The sequence below is a fragment of the Leptinotarsa decemlineata genome, unplaced genomic scaffold (genome assembly GCF_025532065.1).
Source record: "Leptinotarsa decemlineata unplaced genomic scaffold, Ldec_3_MD MMD2_tig00026328_RagTag_RagTag, whole genome shotgun sequence".
In the NCBI taxonomy this organism is placed as follows: domain Eukaryota; kingdom Metazoa; phylum Arthropoda; class Insecta; order Coleoptera; family Chrysomelidae; genus Leptinotarsa; species Leptinotarsa decemlineata.
This window is the reverse complement of record NW_027412688.1, coordinates 20,733,642-20,758,600: the sequence shown is the minus strand read 5'-3', so window position 1 is coordinate 20,758,600 and position 24,959 is coordinate 20,733,642. Positions and strand designations below refer to the sequence as shown.

The window sequence follows — 24,959 nt, the reverse complement described above, 5'->3', positions numbered from 1 at the left end:
GGCTCTTCTATTGAGACGATTGAACTTTGGTTTCGATGTCATAACCATACACCCATGATCCGTCACTAGTTGAGAACCTTTCAAGCAAATCTGGTTCTCTGTTAACGTTATTCAATAATTCCTGAGCGATGCTCATGCGACGGTTTTTCTAATCAAAATTCATAATTTTTCGAACGTATAGTATATACGAAGTTGATTCGAATAGCATAAAAACTGAATAGTTACCGAACGTCGACAGTTTCTCTGTATGGCAAGGGCGGCGTGGTATAATACAAGGTCTAATCATTATTTTTTTTGTGAGAGGTTTTCATTGGTATCACCTAGTAAATTTATCAGACCCGGTATATAGATATTTTTTTAGCTATTCGTTTCATGTTAGAAATTTATGGAACGACTGCATGGCATGATCCAACTGATATGCTGACATCCTCAGCAACATCTCTAAAAGTAATTTCATAAACTACATCACACGATTTGATCTCCACAAACGTTTGGGGAGATCAAATCGTGAGGTGTAGTTTATGAAATTACTATGGATATTCAACAAGTAACGGCCGAATCAATCAGAAAATCTCTAATAGTGATTTGACAATTCTTCATAACAATTTTCATTACTTTCCCAACATTTTTATTGGTTGTTGATGTGCTGAGGCGTCCAGGGCGAGCAACGTTAATCACATCTTCTCGACTTTCTGTGAAAAGCTTGTACCACTTGTAAACATTTTTCCGACTCAAAAAGTACAATCACCATATGCTACTTCCAACATTTCTAATGTTTTTTAGCACTAAATTCCATATTTTACACAGAATTTGATGTAAATTTTTTGAGCAATTTTTATGCCTCTCACCAACAAACTGAACGGAATAAACAGCTGAAAATATAAATATACGTGTAAAATGAGTGTACCAAAAAAAAAAATGAAAAAATTGCAAATCGAATATACGTAACCTGCAAAATTTCAACATCTACTTAACTCTTGGAACAGACCTCGTAGTTAATTTTTCAATTAGGAATGTTGATAACACTGTTTTATGCAGTGAAATTACTTTTCCAGAGGTCGGAAAATGACTACAGGTTATTCATAGCACACCAAATGTGTGAAAAGCCATTTAGATACGTATTAAAGTGCTACAATAACACTAATTGCTTTATGAAGATTCATAATATTATTGGGCTATTACAACGAAAAAGTTTTGCAAACATGTGGCTGCGGTTGATTTCTTAAAAAAAACAGATTATTTTTTCTTCGAAAATATAGAAATACACTATATGATTTATCAAAGATTCCACCGAACGATATCAAATTTTATCATTTATTCTAGTCAAGTGTAGCTATGAACCATGATGTAAAATATTTCTGTGTTAATTTCGGTGAAGAAGATGACGATCTATATGGACACAAATGAGTGTTAGGTGGTGTTGGCTGGTGTTATATATTTTTTCTTTATAGCTTAGGTTAGGTTAAGTCCAAAGTGAGTGGGTCTATACGACCAACGCAACCCACAAGGGTTTATTGTGGCGCACACTAATTCACACTCGACCAAATGAACCCAGGTTCTTAACGAAGCCGATTAGTTTATATGGTGAGTGGTCTTTCAGGTCAGATCTTGAGAGTACGGCTCTGCCGAACTATAAAAACCTGATTCGGTCCCCAGCGGGGATATGTTCTGTTCTTTCATCGTTAAAGAGATAGTCGAATAGTCAAGGTGCAAGATTCCCACCTTGATACCCGCGACAACCTTCCCATATGTGGGTTTTTGCACGTCAGCCACACCTGACGATGCCTTAGTTTCAACCGTGCAGGGCTTTATCGCCTCTGCTTTTGGTGATTCATTACTTGAGCGCAAACGTTCGCTGACCTGCTCGTGGGGGTTTGTTCCTCCACTTGAGACAGATTCTGCGTACGTCGCTCAAGAATTTGGTGCCAGGCAGTTTCATAAGGTACCGCGCTCTTGAGGAGACTACTCAGTAGTTTTCTGGCTGCACCACCAAACCTTTTATGTTCCGTTATTGGATCAGGAACTGGGGGGTTGATAAGCTCTCGCTCCTGAACTAAATTCACAGGGAGGTCAGTTGGAGTCATATACTCGATATCCATCTCCTCTGTAGACTCGCTCCTGAACTAAATTTACAGGGAGGTCAGTTGGGGTCGTAAACTCGACATTCATCTTTTCTGTAGACTCGCTCCTGATCTAAATTTACAGGGAGGTCAGTGGAAGTCGTAAGCCCGACATCCATCTCCTCTATAGACTCGTCAGAAAGAATTTTTAAGTCCCATAAAAGTCCCACGAGTAGCTAGGGAAAGAAGGTCAATCACGGCAGAGCCCCGTATTACCGTGACAAGGCGATGCTACGATGGGATCGGTATCTCGAAGGTTCCGTAGAGACAGCTGATGGGCTCAGTGTCATTAATCCTCTCGGCAAGGATGCACATACCTTAGGATCAAGCCATCGTTGGGATGTAGGGGATAACAGAACCACAAGTGATTCTGTCATTCCCGAATCCAGCGGGGCTACGTGGAAGCAGGCATCCGACAGCCGGTTTGCTCAACCCCCACATCCCAAGCCAATTCACTCACCAAAAACAGCATGCACAGTGGGTTCAGGCAGTGAAAAATGAACAAGGACAGCTAACCCGCATTCTTCATAGGTACAGAAAGTTATTCAAATTCATTTGTAATTCAAAATAACTTCATTATGAATAATGTTCTTAGCTGACAAGATTTTGTCAATATGTATCTCAAATATTGTTTTTTCATGCAATGAGTCAGTGAATCCAAGTGTACATCAAAGTACCTAGTCATCGAGTCATATCTGTCCGTTATCTGTCCGTTAACTCATACATGTTTTTCACATTACGTATGCAAATGTATCGCTTCGTTATTGGATTTTCTGTTTTCGAGTGATACATAATATCTGCCACCCACCATCAACTGATCATTTGTGTTGGCAAAAGCTGTTTCATCGAATAATCTTAATGTTCATTTCCCAATCGAAAATGATGTGGAAAAGTTTGAGTTATTTCGTTTTCATTCTATCTTGCTGTTATCAACCCCAGGTGAGTTTGAATTTTCACCTTGAATCTATAGTGTAGAATAGCAGAGGGGTTCATGTTATGTTTTTTTTTATTTAGCGGACATCATGAGAATGATCTGAATACGAGTCAAACCTTGCTATTGTGAATAAAAAAATTTGCTAAAATAGAAAAAATATTGACACTTGCAACTTGATATACATTTTTATCGACCTTTTTGGGTATTTTTACTTTCCACAATCTGAAAAAATTATAATTATAATGAAGAACTTCATACATACAAATGTAGAAAGAGCAAACTTTTCAGTTTACCCCGATGAGTTACTGCTCAAAGCCAAAGTATTTTTCACAAAGAAATATGTTCTATTTATCAGTAACTTGTCGTATTTAAAACAATTTTGCCAATCAAAAATTGCTGAGACTATCTGAAAAAAATAAGACGAATTGGAAATAGGTATGATGTTAGAACTTCTTTCAAAACGAAAATACACTGAGATCTATACTCACACACAAAACTCAACAAAACCGAATAACCTTCTTAAAGACGCCAAAATGTATTGCTATCAAAATTAAATTTGTATCCATGAAACTAATTTAGCGATTTTCTGGAGAAATCACAAACGACAAAGATTCAAAAAATGATGGGCAGATAAGGGAAATCATGACAGTTGATGGTAATTTGTTTACAGATACTGAACATGTTGCAGATCAGTTTAACGCTTTTTTTCAACTGTAGGTAAGAAAATAGCTAACAGTATCAAACAAAAACATGACGTTACCAGAAACGTCGAAAAGCATTTTCCCAATTCAATTGTGCTCCACGTTCTTTTCATTTATTCAATAAAAATCTTTCTGAACTTCATGTTTTTGAATTATTTATTGTTTTTTATGTATTGAGAAACAAAATTTGATATATCGATGTAAGTGATCCATTTCATACCTTACCTCTTGTGGAGTATATAATCCTAAATAAATAGGTGCTATTGCAGTCTTTCCAGATCCAAGAAGAATACATATGAAATATCTTAATCGAAAGTGATACTCCATGAAATTTGTAATTGAATTCATCTGTTTTGTTGACTTTCATGATATTCAAAATGAAACCGGATTCCGGTTTTTAAGCCATCATTATATTGAAAATAATTCAATTCAAAATTCACAATCGACTGAAAAATAATGTATGACACTATACGAAAAATGCTTTTCTTCGAATGTTTCTCGGTTTTTCGTGTGTGTTATTTTCATCTGGGAAAACTCAAATAATCTCATTACTCCATAGAATGAAATTATCCAAGGTTCTTCTATACCTGACACCTGATAATAGATTTATACAACAATGTCTAATAACTTGAAGAATAACTTATAAGAGTGAGAACACTATCCCTTCATACACGGAAAACATAACCTCGATTGTGTGTTAGGTTGTTTCAACAGTTTTGTCCTTTTTAATGTCATGTGTTTTTGTAGCTCCATATCTCAATAAATATCAAATATACAGTGTCGTAATATACAGTGTCACCGATAAAGTCCGCATCAAATGGGAAACTTTTTTATTTATCGTTTTATGTGAAATTTGATTTTGACAGTAGATTTTGCCTAAGAAATGATGTCGAATGGCGTCTACAAAATAGGTCACGTGATTTCCTTAACCTGTCAAAATTGACATTTAAAAAAAGAAACATCGAAAAATGACATTATTCTTCAAAATATCCAAAAATATCAAAGGATAAAAACCTTTTCTTTTGTAATTTTATACCCACACACCAAGTTTCAAACCCATAATAAGTATTTTATATTTTCACTATTTTTCCGCACTCCTGCTTTTTCTACTTATCAAAATTCAAGCACACCTGTATTAAATCATTTATTTTAACTAAACTCGTCACCGAATTTCTTTTTTTGTAATATAATAATATTTTAAGAGCCTCTTTGATGTTAAAAACAAATTTTGAAAAATAAAAGTTGTCAAACTTGATGCAAAGTTCATCTAGTTTCAACGGGGCTTTCAAAATTATACAGTACTTGAGTTTTTTAATGAGCAAATGGCCTCACAATATGAATTAGAACAAAACGGAACATTAGGAAACATCATTTCGTGATTCTTGAAGCCCATTCAATAAAAGAAAAAAACTCATAAGTATTTACATTTACCTACTCCGCTAACAACACTAATTTAAAAAAACTGGGTAGGCTGTGAAAAAATATGAAACTACATAATGTGTTTTAGAAAACGTCACTGTCACTGAATAAATTAATGCCCGTTAGTTCAATGTAATGTATGAAAATTAAAATAATATGTTATCTTTACAAGAAAAAATTGAAATTGTGCTAATTTGTGGTGAAAACACATTGCATCGACAAGTGGCTGATATTTTTAACGCAAGACATCCTGGTAGACATGTACAGCAATCCACTGTAACTAGGATTTTAAAAAAATTTAAACTGACTGGTTCAGTTGAAAATACTTTTAAAAAACGTCATAATCCATCACGCAATAATGATGAGGTTCAGTTGGCTGTCTGCCTGGATGTTATCGAACAGGGAAAATCAAGTATTACCAATATTGTAGATAGAACTGGCGTTAAAAGAGAAAGCGTAAGAGCAATTTTACATAAAAATAAATGCAAACCCTACAAACCCAAATTTTTAAATACCTTAAAGGAAAGAGATTTCGATTTTCGACTAGATTTCTCTTTCTGGTACCAAGGAGAAGTAGAATTAAACCGAGAATTTCCTCACAAAATCCTATGGACCGACGAAGCTACCTTCACATCGAACGGCGTAGTCAGTTCCCAGAATTGTAGGTGGTGTGCTCAGGAAAATCCTCATTTTGTGATAGAATGTCGGGACCAATATTCATTTAAAACAAATATGTGGTGCGGTGTTTTAAATAATCAGGTAATGGGACCATTCTTTTTCAGACACAATTTAACTTCTCAGGATTATTTGCAATTTCTGAATACTGAGATCAGTGATATAGTGGACAATATGCCGGTTGAAATAAGACACAGTCTGTGGTATCAATGTGACGGGGCTCCTATTCATAGTTCAAGACAAGTCAAAGAGAAACTATTAGAAATGTTTAGGGGCAAAGTTATTGGGCGAAATATGGAGCAAATATGGCCGCCTAGGTCGCCAGATTTAACCCCACTAGATTTTTTCTTGTGGGGTTACTTAAAACAAATCGTTTATAAACAAAAACCTTTTCGTGACGTGAATCACCTAGAAACTGTTATTAGAAACTCTATTTTAAACATAAACCCTGTGAGTATCAGCAACTCAATAAAAGATGTATTAAGAAGGACAATTATCTGCATAGAACGCGATGGAAAACATACAGAAATGTAGTGTATTTGATGTCGTGAGTCTTTTTTTCGTGTTTTTTTGCTATTAGGTATAGGTACATGTTTATTTTCAGTTCCTTTTAATTAGGATTAAATTCCACTCTATTTTTTGTTAAAAAAACAATGAACACTCTGAAATATTGTTTCCTAATGTTCCGTTTTGTTCTAATTCATATTGTGACGCCATTTGCTCATTAAAAAACTCAAGTACTGTATAGTTTGGAAAGCCCCGTTGAAACTAGATGAACTTTGCATCAAGTTTGACAACTTTTATTTTTGGATATTTTGAAGAATAATGTCATTTTTCGATGTTTCTTTTTTTAAATGTCAATTTTGACAGGTTAAGGAAATCACGTGACCTATTTTGTAGACGCCATTTGACATCATTTCTTAAGCAAAATCTACTGCCAAAATCAAATTTCACATAAAACGATAAATAAAAAAGTTTTCCATTTGATGCGGACTTTATCGGTGACACTGTATACTGATCGACAGAGAATGTTGTACTGTTAACATTGACATGTTTTTTTTGTGCAAATCTAGCTTATAACTGATGTCGTTGAGCGATTTTTCGCCAATATTTCTCTACAAATTCAAATTGAATCAAGCGCTATCGAAACAGCCCGAAAACATTTACCAGGCATTCGGCAATGGTCAAGTTAGGTCAAAATTTTGTTGGCAAAAATATCATCCAAAATTGTCAACGTCACCACAATCTACATGTCTAGCTATTATTTATATTTACGAACAAAATCTATGGTAATTTTCATTCAGGACTATTTCATGTATTTTTATTTTATGATTTTTGTTTTATTGTCGGATCAGAAGCAGATCCAATTGTGAAAATCTAATATAAAAGGAAGACATACGATCAAAACTTGTATTTCAAATCAGTCCCGATAATCAAAAGACAAAATTTTTCTTTTCGCAAAATATTGTACAGAAATGAATTATGCACTTTATTTCTTAATATGAATGATTTTTTTAGGCACTCAGCAGTGTGAAAATATCGGTTTATTATGAATGTCTCTGCCCGGATAGCGTTGATTTTATAAAAAATCAGCTGTATCCAGTTTATAAGGATATTGGAAAGCCAATGAACATTGACTTAATACCGTTCGGATTTGCATCGGTAAGTAATAAAATAAAAATTCAACAAATCTTAACCCACATAACTATAGGTTAAAAAATCGATAATGAGGAGGGTTTATCAAATCAAAGGAACGACAAGACATTATTGATAGTAGTGTCAATAATTTCAACAAACATTTCAACTTTTCCAATTGTACTAACAAAACACAGCTTATGAATCATAAATAGTAAAATTACGCTGTAGCGAAATCAGCACAAAGTAGAGAAAAGCCCTTTTTTACGAACACTAATATTTTCTCTTTGTTTCACGATATTAATTTTGCATAAAACAAAAACTAAGTTCGAAATTCAGAAAATCTTATGACAATCTTGAATGTTACACACGTTTTTTGAAATGGTGGAAATAGATTCAAAGTTTATACCACTGAGCTTCTTTCTTCCTTTCGCTTGCTGCTTCTTTCATATAATTTTTTGTGTATCTTTGCTGAAAGAGATTTTCATAATATCAGATGAAACGTGTCTTTTGTTAGGCCTCTATATCTTGATATCAGTTTATATATTTCGAACTCAGATGACCCTCCATTTCAACTGCTGAATGGGACAACATATCACGGTCGTACAAAATTTACCTATAATAGCATTATTTTTACTACATTTCTACACGATAGTGTAGCTTCATTCGTCTTCGAGAGCCAGCCATTTTTTTATTGGAAGGGGGCTCTTGTGTTATATCGTTTGATAGGTAATTCAATTTTTTATCCAACACTTTGGGAATGAATTCAGCTATTCTTAACTAATTAGCAGTAGTATACGAGTTAAATCTGCAAACAAACGATAAATATCATAATAGTATAGAAATAGTTATTTATTATACAAAGGAAAAAAGTATTAGATTTCAGCTCGCGGAGGGACAAAAAAAACCGAGAGCTAAAATCTAATATTTTTCCCGTATATACAATTTTTTTCTGTGACGTGAAAAACGACGATTTAATATTGAAAAATTGAATTTCTACCTTTACTTATGAATATATACAGATCCCCATGTACCGAAACGAATTCAAATTCGTTTCTGTTCATGGGGATCTCGTAAACGATACGAGATACAGTGTCGGTTAAACTGTGGCAAAGTTGCGTTTTTTAGAAACCTATTCAATGATGTAAAATAATCGAATATAACTCTTTTGGTTTTGGAGATCTACAGGAAAAACCAAAAAATTTCAAATTACTTTTTGTCCATTTCTTTATTGCCACACTTGATATTCTGATAGCCCACACTTGATGTGGGCTATCAAAATATGTTCATGAATTTTTTATACAGGGTGTCATCTGACTTGGGCCACCCCTATCTTTGAATTTTTAAATAGGGACCTGTATTTTTTGTTGTATTTTTTGTATCGTCGACGTTCACTTCATACTAAGAAATAAAATGAAATTTTATATTTCGCGATGTTTCGGTAATATTTCATTATAATTGTGTGAACTATTCCCTTTTAAATTACGGCCCTGGAAATTGGTTGACTGAGTTAAATGAAAACACAAAAGCAACTTTCACGTCTTCCTATGTACCGTAGAGTTCTTCTAGAGTTTTTTAAATTTTTAGGTACCTTTTTATATTTTTTCCATTGCTCTGAGTGTTTTTCACAATGAACTTCGAATAAGAAAACCTTTAACGATTATCTGAAGCATATCTACATCGAAAATATATTATATGTGTTTTAATAAGCAGAAAAAAAATTATAGCAATAATAACTTCCGAAACACACACTATAATTGAAATGAAAATTGAAATTAAGTTATTCATACACAAAACAAATTATTGGCACAATAAATGTTCAAATTGGAGTCCTTCTATTTCGAGACATTTTTGAACTTAGCTTTTAATATTATTTATTGCCCTTAATACACTTATTATTCAGAATCCTCAATCTCGAGTCTTCCACATTTGCTATCTCTCTGCCAGCGTAAATCCTATTTTTCAATGTACCACATAGAAAATAGTCGAAAATAGTAAGATCTGGTGATCTTGCAGACCATCTTATTGGTCCATTATTTGTCTTGAAATGGAAGGACTCCAATTCGAACATTTATCGCGCCATTAATTTTCATTAAAATTATAGTGTTCTTTTCGGATGTTATTAATGCTATCATTTCTTTTTCTGCTCATCAAAACACATGTAATATATTTTTGTTGTAGATATGTTTCAGATAATCATAAAATGTTTTCTTATCCGAAGTTCAATGTAATAAACGCTCAGAGCAATGGAAATATGAAAAAATATGAATAGGTACCTAAATATGATGAAAAAAAACTCTCTGAAAACTCCATGGTACATAGGAAAACGTGAAAGTTAGTATTGTGTTTTTATTCAACTCAGTCAACCAATTTCCAGGGCCGTAATTTGAAAGGGAATAATTCACCCAATTCTGTTCAAAATCTGTTTTCCATTAACCAGCTGTCGCACCCCTACTAACGCCAATCCTCAGAAGTCTAAACTTGTGAGCTAAGGATTAACGAGGTCTTATCTTTTAACGTGTGATTCCTAACACGGAATTATAACCAAATATTACCGAAACATCCGGAAATATAAAATAAAATTTAATTTCGCAGTATGAAGTCAACGTCGACGACACAAAAACTACAACAAAAATACAGGTCCGTATTTAAAAATTCAAAGATGGTGGTGGCCCAAGTTAGATGACACCCTACATAAAACATTCATGGACATATTCTGATAGCCCACATCAAGTGCCAATAGCGAAATGTGGACAAATTTTCAATATGTCTGCGAATAAAGAAGATATAGACAAAAAAATAATTTGAGATATTTTGGTTTTTCCTGTATATCTCCAGAACCAACAGAGCTATATTCGATTTTTATACATCATTGAATAAGTCTCTAAAATACGCAACTTTGCCACAATTTAACCGACACTGTATCTCTTATCGTTTACGAGATGCCCATGTACAGAAACGAATTTGAATAGCCCTGTGGGAAAAAGTAATTTCATTAAAAGTGACATTTTGTTACCTACCATCAGAGATAAAATGTCACAAAAAAAAATCAAAACTCACTACAGTTCATTGAAATAAATGTCCAAAATGTTCACCATCCACTATCTGGTGATAATAAAGTCTGTTTACCAATTCATTTCTTACGTTACGATGAAATGTTCCTATGATAATTCCGTTGCAAGCCACATTTATTTTCATTCACAAGGTGTAAAATGAATTGTGGTTGCACATCGTGTACCTACCACAAATATCACGTATTTTTTCAAAAACATCTAGAGGCGTCATAGTAGATGATCTGGGGGCCAAAAGGATTTCGTCTGCTTATCAACAGGTTTTTCCAAGGACAAAACTCAAGCATTACTGGAAAATCCTCGAGGGGCTCTAAGAGCGGTGCTTGTGCGAAAGTAGCGATTCATATAGAATTTGAATCGCTGGAAATGAAATTCGTTTAGAAAAACGTTCTCAGGAAGTTTATTCCACATAAACGCAATTCTCCAAGTGAAAGAGTTTCTAAACATTGAGTTCGAGGTGTATTGAGTTGAACCTCAAGACGATGAGCATACACAATCTGTCGCGTATTTCTGGTATGTACCGCTCTTGTTGGAATCAAATGTGCCAAGTCACTTGAACACCTACCGTGAATGTATCTCTAAAAGAGAGACAAATCCCCAATGTTTTTTCGATGTTCCAGACTATCAAGGTTGCAAGTGATGTTCGTGCCTCCAATCTGGCGGCATCCAGCAGCTTCAGGGTATGCTTAGGGGCGGAGCTCCATACATGAGAACAATTCTCAAAAGAAGATCTGATCTGAGCTTTTGAAAGCATCAAAAGTTGCTGAGGTGTGTACAGTTTTCTGGTTCTGAACAGTGTTTCGAACTTTTGAGAAGCAGCCTTTTCAATTAATCACCAACAAACTTTTCGAAGCAGAAAGCGCAATTGTCTATCCCGACATCATTATAACCGGTTCGGAGACATTTATCTTTTAGGAAAAAAACCGGTGCTTGGGTTCTCGTAGAATTGAATTAAACCTGATTACTTTCACCCCAATTTGAAATCACGTCTAGATCATCATCAAGATATGTGACCTCCTGCTGTCGGTGAAGATGTGTATTCGCAGCCGATGTCTTGGAATCCAAATGGAATGACGAGAAAAGTATGCTGTCGTCAGCAAAGCAATATATAGGATTCTTGTTTTGTGTATACCTGGTGAGCTATACACAAAAATGATCTGATATACTATAGCATCGAAGTTTGTTCAAGCCACACCGGTCAAAGGCCTTAGAAATATTAAACGCATCAGCTCTTGACCACAGTCTTGACTCTTCATGTTTCTCGATTGAGTTATTCTAAATATGGGCGACATATGATAGAAGGTCGCCTGTTGATCTTTGTTTCCGAAAGACATATTGATGATCGCTCAAGATGTTGAAACTTCCAATATATTTAAGAATATGGTGGTTTATGGCTTTCAACATAGTTTTTTATATGACTGATAGCAAACTGACTGGTCTATAGTTATTTGAGAAATGTTTCTTGACATTTTTGAAAATAGGCTGAACGCAAGCAATCTCTCAACAAGAATGAAAAACTCCTTCTTTGTAAGAAAGGTCGAAAAGTTTGCAAAATACCGGTGCGAATTCATTGGCGCATTTTTTCAGTATAATAACTGACAAATTTGAATAATTCCTCAACTGATGTTATGTTCCAGCATGATGAGCATTTTTTTATCACGAACAGATACTTTGGAAAGAGCCTAGATAAGAATTATTCAAACCGTTCGATAGTTAAACATGATTTCTTAGAAACAGCCGCTAGAACAACTGATTTGACAGCTCCAGATGTTTTTGAGAGGATACATGACTTTCGAAGTGTACGATATAAAACGATTTCAAAACTAGTGGGTAGAAAGAAAGTGTTTGAACGAAATAATCCCCGGATTAATTCGAAATTCAAGAATTACATCAGTGAATGTACTTCATTATTGCCAGGAAATGTATGATAATCATTTGAGAAATGTACTGGAATGAATTGGAATCAATTTTCAATATATTTTTGAAATTTAGATAATAATGTTTGTTCCCAGCTTCTTGAAACTCATAATCAACTGCTATTTACCAAGAAATTACCAGATCAATTTTCAAAAATGAAGCAGTGGTGGGTGGAGAAATGAGTTGTCAAACTAACGAGGTACCCCCTCTTCATTTCTATAAAAACATGTTGGTGGCTTCATATTAGAGGGGAATTTTTTTATCTTATTTCATTCGAAAGTTAAGAGGGATGAGGATTCAGGTTAGCAATGTACGTGGACTATTCAAAAAATAAGGTGAATGTTCATATTTCGCAGGCTACGTACATTAGATTTCTGACTTCTTTTATTTTTGCATATCGGTACACTCGTCCTAACATATGTTCACAGTTTCAGCTGCTTACCATATTCATTTTGTTGGTGAGAGGCATACAACTCAGAAGTTCGATCAAATGTCAAGGTTTTGCAATGTTCCCTTCGATAACCGTGGCTTAGTGCATCAGAAGTTCTTGCCACATGGCCGCACGGTCAATGAGAAGTATTGTTTTGAAGTTATTTACCGCTTATGAGAAGAAATACGAAGAAAACCTACGGTATTGTGGAGGAACAATTCATGACTGTTGTATCACGGTTATGCACCTACTCACTCGTCATTGCTTGTTCATTATTTTCTGGCCAGAAACAACGTCATGCCCCAGCCACCGTATCCACCAGATTTGGTCCTGGGACATTTTTATGTTCCTGAAATTGAAGAAGCCCATGAGAGGACGGCGTTTTTCGTTGACTGAGGAGATAGAAAGTAAATCGACGTAAGAGCTCAAGGACATATCAAAAAGTGCATATCAGAACTCTTCGAGGATTGGAAAAAAACGCTGGCACAAGTGTATTATATCTGAGGAGGACCACTTCGAAAACAACAAAATATAAATTGATGAAGAAATGAATATTTTTTGAGAAAAATAGAAAGACGCCTCATTTTTGAAAAGACAACGTATTTGAATTGAAGGGGTTATATTTTTAGAAGTGATTAATTTTTGGGAAAGAAAGTTTTTGGCTTTCTACTACTCCATCTTGATATAAAAAAATATAGAAGTATTTGTTTCGAAAGAATTTTTTCTTTCGTGTAATTCAATGTTTATATGAAAGTAGCTGTTTCAGGAGGACTTTCTTTCAGTTTGTGTCTGAAACTTACTTCTTTGCATGATCTACACATCCATGTATGAAGTTACTTATTTTCAAATTGATTACTTCCTTCCTTTCTTTGGAAGATTCCCTCATCCCTTTTTTTCATATCAAGATGGAGTAGAAGAAAGCCAAAAACTTTCTATCCCAAAAGCAACGTATTTGTTTCGTGTATACTCAATTTATGTTTCAAAGCAGATCTCCTGCAGATATTCTTGTGGTTGAAATGAGTATATAATATTTTCAGTTTATGCTGATACAGAGTTCCGAATTACTTTGTGTTTTTTTCATGTTCACCAGTCTTTCATTTTAATTTCACTTTCAAGTTGTTTCTTTAATTCCAAATCCTTCGAAAGTGGAAAAGTTCCAAATAATATGAATATTGCAAAGGTTTCGACCATATATAAAAGTGACAAAAGAAACGATTTGAACAATTATCTACCAACTTCTGTGCTTTCAGTTTAGAGGAACTGATACACACGAGGCTTTAGAATTATCTCAACAGTTACCTTCTATATAAAAGTCAATACGGTTTTCGCCTCGAATTGTGAAGAACTGTTGATTCAGTTGACCATAATATTGTTGAAAAAATAATTCAATATTCTGGGGTAATCTTCTTCAATGGTTTTGAAATTATTTGAATAATAGAAGGTGATAAAAAAGCTCTCGTCAAAATATAACTTGTGGAGTACCACAATGATCCATCCTTGATGTTGTTTTTTTCCATATTCAAACTAATAAATCCTCTAGCCAACTTGAAATTCTTTTTTTAAAAAATCTGTTCTCATTTCTGTTTGGGAAACAGCAGCAAATCTATTATCAGAAGTCTAAACTTGTGCGAGCTAAGGATTAACGAGGTCCTCCCTTTTAACGTGTGATTCCTAACAGTATAATTTATAAATTATCATATTTGGAATTAACATTGAACTTATATAAACCAAACTATTCACTGGACTTAAATTCACTATATGAATTCAAAATTAGATTCATTTCGTTGAAAATTGTACAAAAAAATCAAATTCAAATTGTATTCGAATTGAACATATTTACAACTATGCCACAGGACATATATAGCAGATATTCAAATAGAAGTTATAGAGCTTCAAATCCTTTTTGTAACTTACATTAATAGTAAAATACTGAAAATGAGGGAAAAATGAGTTGCATCACCCAAAATATATAAATAAATAAATAAATAAATATATATATATATATATATATATATATATATATATATATATATATATATATATATATAGGGAATCTAGAACTGGCCAAACAATGAAAATTGAAGACATGAAAAACCAGATGGCATGGGATAAACCATTACTAGATCAAGCAACTAATATTTCACTGAAGACAGCTTCTGACACTTCAAAAAATAAGGCTCGTCTTCTCGCAGTAACTGTAACTGTGAAAGAATCTGGTGCTTGGTTGAGTGCTGTTCCTATAGCATCACTTGGGACTCTATTGGATGACGACTCTTTCAGACTTGTCTTCGGATTTCGACTTGGTACACCACTGTGTGTTCAACACTTTTGTAAATGTGGTGCATTTGTGGATGAATCGGGTACTCATGGGTTGAGCTATATATATATATATATATATATATATATATATATAGGGAATCTAGAACTGGCCAAACAATGAAAATTGAAGACATGAAAAACCAGATGGCATGGGATAAACCATTACTAGATCAAGCAACTAATATTTTACTGAAGACAGCTTCTGACACTTCAAAAAATAAGGCTCGTCTTCTCGCAGTAACTGTAACTGTGAAAGAATCTGGTGCTTGGTTGAGTGCTGTTCCTATAGCATCACTTGGGACTCTATTGGATGACGACTCTTTCAGACTTGTCTTCGGATTTCGACTTGGTACACCACTGTGTGTTCAACACTTTTGTAAATGTGGTGCATTTGTGGATGAATCGGGTACTCATGGGTTGAGCTGCCGTTTTAGCGCTGGTCGTTTATCTCGCCATTATGCAATTAATGATCTAATCAAAAGGGCTTTAACTTCAGCAAAAATTCCTGCGATTTTAGAACCCATAGGCACAAGTCGAGACGACGAAAAACGGCCAGATGGTATGACACTTGTTCCATGGAAAAATGGTAAATCTATTGTTTGGGACTTTACTTGTGTAGATACATTAGCAACTTGCCATCTTCCTGCTACTTCTGCGAAAGCCGGTGCTGCTGCTTCTTTAGGAGAAAGTTTCAAACTACGAAAATATCAGAATTTGGGAAATAATTATATCTTTCGCCCAATAGCTATTGAAACGTTTGGTGTTTTTGGCCCTGAAGCCTTATCTTTCATCAATGAAATTGGAAAAAAGGTAACCGATGAAACCCACGAATCAAGAGCCACATCTTTTCTTATTCAGAAAATTAGTATTGCCATCCAAAGAGGAAATGCAGCTTCGTTTTTCGGTACTCTCCCTGATTCCAAAAAACTTGATGAAATTTACTTGTTTCCTGAAAACCAATTTTATAAAGAAAAGAGAGGTAATAAGAAACCACTTTATGAAATTGAAATAAAAGCAAATGAAAAAAATATTTTATCTCAGCAAAAATCTCAAATGGGTTTCAAAGATATTTCGGATTGTTCAGTGATAAATTCTTCAGTCAAAACCTTTGGGTTAAATGGTTTAAAAAATATTGGTAACACCTGTTTCATGAACAGCGTAATTCAATGTTTATCAAATAGGAGATGGTTATTGGAATATTTGAAAAAGGATGAATTCATGAAAGATATCAATACTAGTATTTCTAGTATGAAGGGTGCTTTAATAAAATCGTTTGCAGAAGTCATCAAGGAGTTGTGGCCAGAAGATTCATTTGATAAAATAGTAAATACAGCCTCCTTAAAAAATCAGATTCAAAGTTTTGCTCCTCGATTCATGGGTAATTCCCATCAAGACGCCCAGGAGTTTCTCCGTTATCTTTTAGAAGGATTACATGAAGAGGTTAATATAATTAATGAGAAACCTAAACCAATCTTAACGGAGATTGACCAAAAATTGAGAGACAGCGGAAATGCACAAGAGTCATGGCTCACATATTTGAGGATGCATAACTCTAAGATTGTAGATAATTTCGTTGGCCAATTGAAATCCACGATGAAATGCACACACTGTGGATACTCTTCAGTAACATTTGATCCTTTCTGGGATTTGTCTCTCTCCATACCACAAAGAACCAACCAATTGAGGTTGTGGCAATGCTTAGATTATTTTACAAGAGAAGAAACTATCGATGGAATTGAAAAACCGACGTGTTCGAAATGCAAGGAAAGGAGAAAATGCATAAAGTCCCTATCAATCCACAAGTTTCCCCATATTTTAGTAATACATTTAAAAAGATTCTCTCCAATGGAAAGTAGAGGAATAGTAATTGATATATCTTCCTGAATTAGTAGGTTTGACATACCAATCTGTAATTAAGGAATTATCAGTTTTACGAATAACTCTTATATCAAGAAAAGGAAGGGTCTGATTATTTTCTATTTCGATAGTGAATTGTAACTTCTTATCATATCTATTGACAACATCAAGAATTTCATTAGATTTGTCATAAGGTATTGCACAGATGACATCGTCAACATATTTCTTTAAAAAGGGAATTTCAAAACTCAATTTGGGAAGTATGTTTTCATTATTATAGCTCAATACGTAATGGACGATCTTTTTGAAAACATACTTCCCAAATTGAGTTTTGAAATTCCCTTTTTAAAGAAATATGTTGACGATGTCATCTGTGCAATACCTTATGACAAATCTAATGAAATTCTTGATGTTGTCAATAGATATGATAAGAAGTTACAATTCACTATCGAAATAGAAAATAATCAGACCCTTCCTTTTCTTGATACAAGAGTTATTCGTAAAACTGATAATTCCTTAATTACAGATTGGTATGTCAAACCTACTAATTCAGGAAGATATATCAATTACTATTCCTTTCACAAAAAATCAGTTAAAATTAATTTAATACTCTGTTTGAAAAAAAGAATAGAAAAATTAGTACACCCTTCCCTCAAGCAAAAAAATCTCAGACTTCTTAGAGACATACTGATCGATAATTCTTATCCCAGAAAACTTCTTAATAAAATAATTTTCAATACTGGCAGTAATACAAATTCTGATGTAATTAACAGAAATGTATGTAATGATAGTTCACCTATCAATATTTCTTATAAATCTATACCTAACCTTGGAAATTTATCTTCAAATATCATAAAACTTTTTCATAATGAACAAAATATCAAAATATGCCAAAAGATATTAAAACTATAAAGAATTTGAATACTAAATTGGAAGATAAAACTGATACAACAAAAAAGTCAAATGTGATTTATAACATTCCTTGTAATAATTATAACTTGAATTATATTGGAACAACATCTAGAATCCTTAATGATAGAATAACTTCACATAAAAGTGATATAAAGCTCAATAAAAAATCATGTGCATTAGCACAACACTCTATAGAAACAGGTCATAAACCAAATGTCTCTAATATCAAAGTTTTACATACAGAAAAAAATATTTCCAAACGCCTTTTTCTTGAAATGGTGGAAATTAATAAGTCTTCTGATTGTATGAATAAGAAAACTGACATTGATAATCTCAGCAGTATATACAGTAATTTACTAGAACTACATCAAAAACATAATAATAATGAAAGATGTATCAATCAATAACTCTTTCATTACAGTAAAAAATTATCAAATCATCATACCCATTGAAAGGTATGACATTTGTCAAACCCACAAAAAAAATCGTATACATGTTAACTTTTATGTCAATTCTATCTTCAATTTATTGTTTTTCACTCATTTTTACTGTAAGTATGATTTGTAATATTATTCAAAGGCGAAAATATTCAAAAATCATTAAATTATAGGCCCTGAAGAAGCTTCCCATTAGAAGCGAAAGCTTGGCAAAGTAAAGCAGAGTTTGATTTTTGATTTTTTGACTGAGAGACCCTGTTAATCCATTTCACTATATATATATATATATATATATATATATATATATATATATATATATATATACATATATTCTAAGCAAAACAAAATATCTATTATTCACTTAACGAATGGTTGAGCAACTCAGTTGAGACTGTATCAAAATATTGTCAAAATTTTTATTGAATTCAAGTTTTTTAATAAAACTATGAAAAGCAAATAACAACAGACTTATAATGTTATATGAAGATCTTCTCAACACAAAATTGTATAGCTCGTATTTCTAAGGCTGATTTTTGGCGAAAATATATGGCGCCCATTTCTACTGTGAAATCAAAAAAATACTAAGCGAAAATAAATTATAAAAATTCCAAAATTTTTTTCATTATTGTTTCATTCAAATTTTTGATTCCACTTCTAGGTTACAAATAACTCAGGAAAATTGGACTTTACATGCCAACATGGTCCACAAGAATGCCATGGAAATAAATACCACTCCTGTGCAGTAGCTCTGTTCTCTAAAGAGGCAAGTGCCGAATTTGTGTCGTGTTCTGAGGGTCAGCCCCTTCCAGCATCTGATGTAACATTGCAAGATGTAAGTAACATTCAAGGTATATTCTGGAAAGAACTTTTATTATTTGTAAAAATCTCAGTAAACAAACTTGAAGAATTGTAACAATTTGTTCAGTCCAGTCTCGACTTACCTACACTGGAAATAAGTCCATTGAACCTTTAATGTAGGCAAGTCAAGACTAGCCTGATCAAACTGTTCTTTAAGTATTATAGAGTTTTTTTTTGAATTTGCTACTACCGACAAACGTTAAGACCCATCGATTCATTTAACTCGATGAACTTTCGTGACATTAATAATAATAATAATAATAATAATAATAATAATATCGTTTACAATGCATAGAAATACATTTATATATAAAAAGAAAAGGGTTAGCCAAAAGCAATCTTCCATTCCTCCCAAAAATAATACATCAAATAGTTGCTGATAACGCTTATTATTCTTAACATTATTTTGGTCAATTTAACAATTTTATTGCACTACCATACATTGAATTTGAAATTTTTTAAATTAGCACTGAGCAGGAAGCATCTGTGATTTAATTTCTTTCTTAAATTGATGAATATTATGATTTGAAAGGGGTAAAATTTCATTCGGATAAGAAGGGGCTATATAAGAAAAACATTCTTGAAATTTGGAATTACGGTGCCTAGGTATGTTGAATGAGTTAATTCTCAAATTAACCATATGTATGTCAGAATAACTGCTTAATAAACTATATAAATAACTAGGTGTTTTAGTTTGAAGCAACTTAAACAAAAACATTTTTATCAAATATTGGACTCTGTACCTCACATTCAGCTTCTTAATTTTTAACAAAAATTGGGTGACATGTTCACCATATGGTATACAGCATACGAATCGCATGCAAGCATTTTGTATACGTTGTAACTTCTGTTTATTATATTGTAATACACCGAACAACAATATTCGATATGGGGGTAAATAAAAGTTTTAACTAACCTGAGTTTCATTTTTCTTGATAACTGATACTCGAATTTATATAGCGATTTGAGTTTGAACAATGATACTTTGAAAATGTCTGTCACATGTTCATGGAAAGACAAAGAGCTATCTATGGTTACGCCAAGATTTTTAGCATTGTCTACCCAGTCAATATCTGCGTTATCGAGAGTGAGCCTAAAGCTACACTGAGTTTCTACTATTTGTCTTTGAGACCCTATGCATACGGCCAGAGTTTTATTTAGATTGATTTTCAGTCCATGATTCTCCGAGTATAGGAATGTTTTGTGCAAATCTGTGTTTATATTGGCCACGCAACTTTCTGTATCGGTGTTATGAGACGACAAATATAACTGTATATCATCTGCGTATAGACGTAATGTGATAAGAAAGTGGGGTAGTCAAAAATAAACACTGAAAACATCAAGGGTCCTGAAATACTTCCCTGTGGTACACCTGAGATTGTTTCTTTTAGGAATGACCATGAGTAATCATCCAGTTTGACCCTCTGTGATCGGCCTGTGAGATAGCTGATCATCCATTAAAAAGAAATGTCATCGAATCCTATGAACTTGAGCTTGCTGATGAGTAAATACAGTGCATTTCATTTGAAACGAGTCACCCTGAATAACTTTTGGAACAATGATTTGTAGAAAAAATAAAAAAAAACAGTCAACAATAGTTCACAGGGTGATACATTATGACATATTCACATTTGATGTTACTTCCCCTATCGCACCCCCAGAGCATGTCATCAATTTTTTTAAATGGATCGCTCTCAATTGTTTCGCATTGTCAGATGCTCCATTATGAGGAGATTTCAACAAAGTATAAAACATATGGTCTGAAGCTTATGTGAAACAATATAGGGTGATCCAAACAAACTGGTGACATGCTCTGGGGGTGCGATAGGGAAAGTAACATCAAATGTGAATATGTCAAAATGTATTCCCCGGAAAATATTGTTGGCGTGCATTTTCATTTTTCCTGAAAATCATTGTACCAAAAGTTATTCAGGGTGGCTCGTTTATAAAATCGTATGCATTGTATATTCCCATTTGCCAGCTGAGAATTATTGTTTTAATAAATTGATGGATGTAGCGTTACTACGTGGTAGGAGATCATCATGAAAAATAAAACTTTCTATATTTCTTACCAGTAACTATAGGATAGTAACTTACAGGACGAAACTGCAGTAACGTTAGTTACTGCAGTTAACGTATTCAAAAAACACTTTATTGTGAGATTTTCACTAAACGATTTTACAAAAATGCAACACGTGTTTTGCATACAAGGGTTTTTTCGGGCGTGGGGTAAAGACACGCTCGAAGAAGCCATTGTATGGCGAAACACGTGTTGCATTTTTGTAAAATCGCTTTGTGAAAATCTCAAAATAAAGTGTTTTTTGAATGCCATAGTTATGAATTTTCATCAAGTATCGCCCAATTTCATCATATATGTTACTGTAGTTACTTTTATTTGTGTCAAATGTTACTGTAGTTCCCTTTTATGAGGATATTTTCGAACTAATACAATAAATATCCTTATAGGACAAAACTTACTAACGTTACTTCAGTTTTGCTCTATAAGGACATTTTTTGTATTAGTTTGAAAATATACTTATAGTAGGGAACTACAGTAACATTAGTCACAAATAAAATTGGTAAAAAAACATAAAAAGTTTCATCTCTCATATTTCTCATAATTTTTGTTTTCTGTGGTGTGGTATGTCCGATAGTGAGAAAATAAAAGATGAAATGGTCGAAGAAGATATTTTGAAGGACTCTAGTGTAGCACTCATTCATAACATGACTGTCAAATGAAAGTGTTTGCTGAACAGAATACTGAATCCAATATGTCGGACCGATCAAGATAACGAAATAAATAGTGTTTGTGTATTCCAATCATATGGATATCGAATTCAAAAGTTTTCCAAATTGGATACGAACAATGAACATCATGTCGGGTTTTCTGAAAAATGAAGGATATAGAATGACGACACTCCAATACATCAGACCCCTCAAGATGGTGGTAAATTTTACTCATAAAAAAAACCGCACTTTGCCAATAATTTTCATCTGTAATGCACTGTTCGGAATCTTTGGTGTGGTAATGAATATTACTGGAGTTTGTCCCCAACTCCAAACCGTTATTTTAACACCTTGACACGTGTTTCGATCACCAAGTGATCATCTTCATCATCTTAAAGAGGAAGATAAAACTGTTTGACCAAGAGAAAGATCAAACTGTTCGATCTTATTCTTGAAGATGATCACTTGGTATCTAAACACGTGTCGATAATTTAAAATGACGGTTTGGTGTTGAGAAAAAACTGCAGAAATATTAATTATTATCATTACCATAAATCACTTGACATATAAATTACCAGCCAAAAATATTGACAACCTCACCTTCAAATCATATCAGGAAGGCTCAATGTATGCTGAATTATTTTCATCTCAAAAAAATTATATTTTGCCTCATTGAAAAAACTCCATTTCACTTTCAGTGTAGCAGGAAATCTGGTGTATCTTGGACGTCGCTGCAGAAGTGCTTCAACAGTGGACAGGCCGACAAACTTCTTGCTCAGAATGGAGTGAGAACTGGAAATGTTAGCCCGAAGATAACATTCATTCCTACTATCGTTTTCAATGATCATTTTGACGAGTCACTTCAGGACCAATCCTTATATGATCTACATGGGGTAGTTTGCAAATTGTTGGAAAATTCACCGAGGTCTTGCAGAGAGGCAGAAGAAATAGATGTTGTTATGGTACCTTGAGGAGAAGATATTTTTAATTGAATATATATTGGTCTCTGTGGAAGTTTGACATCAATCAAATGATAAATAAATATTGAAAGTACATTTCACCTGTTTTATTTTCCATTTTTTTTTGTTGTAACTTTTTGAAAGACAACACGAACACACATAGTCGAATTGTTATTTTGATTGTTCGAATTGTTATTTTGTGTGAAAATCATACTTTTTCAATCAAGCACAGTTTGAAAGCTCACCTATCAACATTGTCACACTGATAAATATATGCTCGTTAAGAAGTTTTTCAAACTTTCTTTTATGTCATAGCTACCGCAGCTGTGTGATATTCCTTTTTTTGCCGTAAACAAAAAACCTTTTTGCCTTTGGACATCCATGTATAAATATTTATACCCGCTATGCCACTTGAAGACGCCGCTAACGAGCCATTAAAATAGTAACTTGTCACAAACGACATCAAAAGAGGCATCATATTGCCTTGAAGTTAATATAAATATTTAGACCTATCACCGTCCCGACAATAGAAATGAATGTTTATAATTCTTGAAAAATACAATATCCGCCCGAAATAAAAAGTAAGGAGGAAGTAGTGCAAAAATGCGCCTGTATGACCGGTGTCAGTTAGATCGACAATTTCAAGAATTCCTGAGGAACTCAAGGGAAAACAACAGCTTTTTAGAGCCGAAAGTATTCACTGGGAGAAAGTGTTTGGTTGTCGACGAAGAAGTCAATAATTCAATTTTACATAAAAAACGGAATGCCTACATTGAAATAACGTTCTGTCATTTATCATTTATTCGTGAAGACAGTTTCTTTTGATATAAGATAAACTGGATTATGGAAGATATTACCGGAGCTGAACTTTACTTTCGGCAAACAAAATAGAAAGAGCATGTTAATAGACAAATCAAAAATTGTAAAATGGAGAAGAAAGTATTTAAGAGAAATTAAGAAAGCTAAATCACTGGGTAACTCTATTTTTTGTAGAATGGAAAAGAAATTATTTAAGAGAAATTAAGAAAGCTAAAACACTGGGTAATTCTATTTTTATTTAGATAAAACATGGTTCAATGAGGATCATACCGTTTCGAAGATTTGAAAAGACATTTTTACCAATTTCCTAATTTAATCCTGTACTGGAAATCTGAAAATCTAATCCCGTGTTTGGAATCGCACGTTGAACAGTGGCAACTCGTCCACGGCTTTCAAGCTCGAAAAGCAATGACACTAGTTTCATCTAGTTTCGACTTTCGAAAGTTGCGTTTGTGGATAGAGGGCATAGCTGGTTAATTGAAAAACAGATTTGAATACAACATATTGGAGTATAAGCATTAGTATAGAGTCAATCCATTCTGGTCAGTTTGCTTACTCAATTCTTCATGATATTCCCAGATCAGTCTTGTCTCTCTGAGAATTGTTATCGCTCCTTTGAGAATATTATCTTGTTCATTTTGTTGGAGCCTCAAATTAGTATTCAAATTCAAATTCGAATTTTATTGAGTCCTATTTTTCTGTTAACATCAACTGACTAGATAAGTTTAAAAAAACATTATAAAATCACATAAACACAGAAATATATTTATATAAAAAAGCATTGCACATGGAAACAAATTGAAAACCGATTGTATAGGCTCGTTCATTCTTGGAGGTAACGAATTTATTCAAGTCCTAGAAGCATTCTGCTATCAGAAGCTCTCTGAGATTGCGTTTGAAATTTTGTCTTTCAGTGACATTATAGAAATAGCTTCCAGCCATATCTAATTATACAAGTATACATGTGTCGTCGGCATACATCAGAACTGTTCCCCATGCTAGTTGATCAGGAAGATCATTTATAAAAATCATTTCAGATCACAAACATCTCCAATTGGAAAACGATTGTGTATCATATACCTTACAATTGAGTACCCTAAAAGCGACTTTATATTATTTTCATGATGGTATTAGATACAAAAAAAATTGATTCAATAGTAGCAGGAACA

General features: G+C 33.5%; 1 protein-coding gene across 1 annotated transcript; it reads left to right on the top strand.

The window, feature by feature from the left end:
* Positions 1–2,854: 2,854 nt before the first annotated feature.
* On the top strand, positions 2,855–23,067 carry LOC111515083 (gamma-interferon-inducible lysosomal thiol reductase-like protein). Its single transcript, XM_023171322.2, has 4 exons — positions 2,855–3,059; positions 7,368–7,511; positions 19,086–19,259; positions 22,711–23,067. The coding sequence occupies exons 1-4, from the start codon at positions 2,979–2,981 to the stop codon at positions 22,981–22,983; spliced, it is 672 nt and encodes a 223-aa protein (XP_023027090.1). The 5' UTR covers positions 2,855–2,978; the 3' UTR covers positions 22,984–23,067.
* Positions 23,068–24,959: the final 1,892 nt, after the last annotated feature.